The sequence below is a fragment of the Octodon degus genome, unplaced genomic scaffold (assembly GCF_000260255.1).
Source record: "Octodon degus isolate 3935 unplaced genomic scaffold, OctDeg1.0 scaffold00123, whole genome shotgun sequence".
Taxonomy (NCBI): Eukaryota; Metazoa; Chordata; class Mammalia; order Rodentia; family Octodontidae; genus Octodon; species Octodon degus.
Genome location: NW_004524699.1, coordinates 501,376 through 506,229, shown reverse-complemented (window position 1 = coordinate 506,229; position 4,854 = coordinate 501,376). Strand labels below are relative to the sequence as shown.

General features: G+C 51.4%; 1 protein-coding gene across 1 annotated transcript in view; it reads right to left on the bottom strand.

Moving 5' to 3' along the window:
* The window catches only part of Pnpla7 (patatin like phospholipase domain containing 7), a 94,013-nt gene that overhangs the window by 59,395 nt on the left and 29,764 nt on the right, over positions 1-4,854 (bottom strand). The window contains exons 9-12 of the mRNA XM_023700227.1: positions 4,615-4,743; positions 3,540-3,620; positions 2,813-2,939; positions 1,934-2,071 (exon numbers count right to left, since the gene is read on the bottom strand). Coding sequence (XP_023555995.1) covers positions 1,934-2,071; positions 2,813-2,939; positions 3,540-3,620; positions 4,615-4,743 — 475 coding nt within the window. The remainder of the gene's footprint in view (positions 1-1,933; positions 2,072-2,812; positions 2,940-3,539; positions 3,621-4,614; positions 4,744-4,854) is intronic.

The window sequence follows — 4,854 nt, the reverse complement described above, 5'->3', positions numbered from 1 at the left end:
TGCCCAGGAAGCACTTATTCCACTGAGCCATCTCCCCGGCCCCCTGTTTTATGACTTGCAAAAGGTCTTTACATAGTACTTGCCATCAACTGGATATAAATTAACTTCCAAAAAAGCCCTCTTGGATGAACACAACATGTCACCGGGCCTGGGAGCACATTGTATACCCCATTCGCAGGAAGTTCTAGTAGTGTTTGAAACCAGAGCCAGGGGCACAGACTCCACAGAAAGGGTCAGCCTGCACCACCATAACCAGCCAAGTTATGCCACTTCTACAAAGAAGGAGCTGCCAGAAGTCAGGATGCTGGGCAAGGAGTGGCGAGGAGAAGCCCTGCAGATCAGCGTGCCTGCTGCAGTGCCAAGAAAACAGATGTGGAGGCTCAGAGTGGCTGATGTCTGTTTCTTTATCTGGCCTGACTAGTTGGTTCAGCTTATGAAAATTCATCGAACTGCTCACTTATGATATAACGTTCCTTATGAGTATTATATAACCATAACGAACTAATAAAAATAAAAATAACTGAGGAAATGGTAAATGCATGAATAGGACACAAAGGATAACTTAAAAATAGATCCAAGTAATGAAATGTCCAGGTCAGGGAATCCATGTTGACAAATAACGTTAGTGGTTGCCCAGGTGGGGGAGAGACAGCAGGGAGCGGCTGCTTGGGGCTCAGCCTCTTTCACTAGGTGGCGAAAAGGTCCTTGAGTCAGGTGCTGAGGATCTAGGTATGATTCTGTGAATGTGCTAAGAATGCTGGATTGCACATGTTTACAGGGAACTCTATAGTCTCTAAAGTGTATTTTTAAAAGCTATTACTGAAAAGGAATCTGTGCAGAGCAGAAAACCAGAACCCAAAGGAGGTGGGACTTAAAAACTGAGAAAGTCCTTTAAAGACTTCTCCAAATACAGCTTCTCTAACAGCAATGGAACACCCATCTCTGACAAAACAAACCACAAAAGGGGAATATAAATAAAGGATCGGGTTTTGTTTTTGTTTTTTGGTGGAACTGGGGATTGAACTCAGGTCCTTGCACTTGCCAGGGAAGTGCTTATTCCACTGAGCCATCTCTCCGGCCCCTAACGGATCGTTTTGTAGTGGAAAAAAATATATATGTACATACAAGATAGGATAGATATATAGCTACTTTTTCTTAGTTCAATGAGAAAAAAGGTTTGTACTAAAAGTGTTTAGACAAGATATCATGTCTGCATCTTGTCCTCTGAATAACTACTATGAAGACAACAATATGCAATGTATTAACTATTGTAACTGTCCTACTAACCTATTTGGAAACTGTTTCATTGTTATTTTTCTTTTTTTCTCATTAAAACGAGTACAAAATTTAAAAAAATTAAAAAGAAAAGAAAGAACATCAAAAAAACTCAAAAGCGAGTGAATGCTTTTTGTTAGAGGTGCTCGGTAAACGGTCCCACTAGACAAGAGCAGTAACACCCAAGTTCCCTCCTCACGTGTGCTCATACTGCAAGAGTGAGCTACAGGTGAACAAAAGCTTAGGAGAATAGATTTGTGCCCCAGAATGTGCAGAAAAAAGTATATAAGGCCCGAAACACAAAGCACAATGTCCCACATGGCTGGTTTCCAACACTGCATCAAGTTTCTACTGAGCGGAGGGCCCACAGCAGCTCTCAGCTGGGCAGGAGGGTGATTCCCACTGAAGCTGAGCTCTACCAGGACACAGAAGGCTTGGGTGCTTGGGCTGGCGATCTTGGGCTAAGGACCGCCCCCCCCCGGGCCTCAAGCCAGGGTGAGGGTGTAGCCACTGGTTCTTCTGGGCACCAACTGTAGGGTATACACCTCTTCAGGGCACAGGAAGAGATACAGAATGCAGAGGCCAAGGATGCAGAGGTGGCTCAGCCTTCCCCCTGTGCCTGTATCAGGCCTAACTGGGCAGTGGTGGGGTCCTTTACCTTGTGGGGCTGAAAGATCAGGGTCACTTGTCTGGGGCTGTCCAAACTCATCTGAGATCACCTTGTGGATGGAAGGCAAAGGGACAGACTGGCTCCGCTTCAACAGTGGCCCAGAAGCTGCAAGGTGGCTGCTAAAATCTACAGGAAGACGGGCATAAGTACAGGTAAAGACATGCAAGAACAGGTGAGGGCACCCAGGGACAGATGAAGGGACCTGGGGACAGGTGAGGGGACATGGGGGCAGGTGAGGGAACATTGGGACAGGTGAGGGGACTTGGGGACAGGTGAGGGGACTTGGGGACAGGTGAGGGGATGAAAGGATAGGTGAGGAGACTAGTGGACAGGTCAGGGGATATGGGGACAGGTAAGACTCATGGGCAGGTGAGGGGAACCATAGTGTGGTGAGGGGTTGTAGGGACAGGTAAGTGGATGCAGGGACAGGTGAGGGGATGTGGAGACAGGTGAGGGGACCCAGGGAAAGGTGAGGGGACCCCACGGCCAGCAGTAGGAACATGGGCATGGGGTCAGCTGAGGGGACACGGAGGCAACTGAGTAGAACCAACAAAGGTGAGGAGATGTGGGAGCAGCTGAGGTGACCTCGAGGCAGGTGAAGAGACCTGGGACAGGTGAGGGAACCCGGGGCCAGTATGGGGTGTGGGGACAACTGAGGAGATCTGGGAAAGGTGAGGGGATGTAGGGGCCGGTATGGGGACCTGGAGCCAGGTTAGGGAATGCGAGGGCTGTTCAGGGAATCTGGGAGCACATGTCAGTTGCTCTGGCAGTTCACAAGGCAGACAGGAAGCAGGTGGCAGGCGACCCAGGTGGGGCAAGCAGGAACTCGAGCCCCAGACTAAGCTGCTGCCCCTGGCAGGGCTGTACCTGTGTCACAGGCCTCCGCGGGCTGTGGTGGCCTCTGGAGCTGCTCCTCTGAGCTACAGGACACCTGCCTCTTGGCCCGTCCAGCAGCCACACTGGCCACAGACGCCAGGGGGATGGCCTGGCTCTCCTGCAACACAGAGGAAAGAAGAATGTCAACACAAGAGAGTTTCTCCTCATGTCCTAGCACCTGAGGGTGATATGCCCTAACACGCTCACACTGAGGAAGCCACCCAGGTGGTTGAGCACTTGTTCCCCATGGGCACTGAGGCTCATCCTCCCTGCCAGCTTCCCCTGTATCCCACCTCCCGGGGGCTGCTGGAGTCGGAGTGAGGCCACCATGTGACTGCTTCCCATAGGAACTGGACCAACCGTGTCCACACCACAGGCTGCTATGTCACACTGGGAGTAGAGCTAGGTTTCAGGCCCTACTGCCACCAGCCAAGTCACAGCTCAACACAGACAAGGGCAAGACAGAGCCAATGCCAGCAAAGAGGGACCTAAGGGCATGGGGGATAGGTGCAAGGGCACTCAGCTCCCAGAGCTCAGGGCAGGGGTAGCATGAACACTGGCATGCGACACACGCTCCTGACCCACAGAAGAACTGACCTGAGTGGAAGCAGGCCTCTCTAGGGAAGAAAGACCAACATGCCCACTGCCACTTCCCAAAGTCCCGGGAACTTACAACTAGCACGGCCATGGGGCCACACAGGGCAGCAGCTGCACTTACAGGGTTGAAGAGCTCTGTGGTCAGGCCGAGGTAGTTGTGCAGGGCCAGGAAGGTCACCCTTTGCAGCCGTACCATGATGATCTGCATGGAGACATCCAGGGGTCAGCAGCCCCCAGCCCCACTGAAACACACGGCACACCAGGACCCCACACAGCACCCTTGGGTCCGCAGCCCACCATGGCAGCACAGGGTTCCAGCATGGGAGACAGTCAGAGGCACACAGAAACTGCTGTTTGTGCAAGCGTCCTATACATCTACAATCACCCTAAAAGAGGACGCTTAACCAGGCACAATGGCTCTTGCTAGTAATCCCAAGTACTCAGAAGGTTGAGGCAGTAGTAATACAAGCTCAAAGCCACGCTGAGCAATCTAACAAGACCCTGTCTAAAAAAATAATTTTTTACATAAATGAGGTGGGAGGCTAAGGTGTAACTCAGTGGCGGGACTGCTTGTCCAGCACACCCAATAGGCTGGCTTCAACCCAAATACTACCACAAGGAAGGAGAAAAAAAAATTTATACATATACGGGCAGGAGAGCAGAATTCCTCTTTGAAGTTATGAATATTAGTTGGGTTGTTTGTTTGTTTGTTGCAGAACTGGGGATTGAACTCATACTGAGCTATCTCCCCGGCCCTTTTTTTGTGTGTGTGTGTGTGTGTGTACAGGGTCTCACCACACAGCTCAGACTCATAGTGATCCTCCTGTTCTCAGCCTCCCTACTGCTGGGATTACAGGCATGCGCCACCACACCCCAACTCCATTGCCAGCTCAGTGCAAACCCTGGCCCCTGTGCTCACCTAAGCAAGTGTTTAGTCTACTGAGCTATCTCGTCAGCCCTTAGGAATATTAGTTTTACCCTAAAATATAAACAGGCTTAGCCTCCCCAGAATTTCACAGCACCCACAGTGAGTCTGGACAACACAGTCACCTCTCGTGCCCCTGTCCATGGGTAGGGCTGTGACCCTCAGAACCGACACCATAAACCAGGAACACCCCACAGGGCCCCAGGTTGGCCCCCAGGTCCCATCCCCAGGTGATACACAGGCTAAAGAGAGCGCTGGAAGAGCAACTTACCTGTACCACCCTCACCAGAGTCTCAGGGTATTTCTCAAAAATGCCTTGAAAAGCCACTGCCGGAAGCCGGAGGACGGTGGATGGGGTGGCCGCACGGGCAGAGACAGTTTTGTAGGGTGCGCCATGACCCTGGAATAAATAGCTCAGTGGGTCCCAGGAGAACTCCCAGGGATCTCTAAGACCCTGAAGACCCCCAGAGGCCACTGCAGCTCCTTCTGGTTGTGCTGAAGCATGGACAGT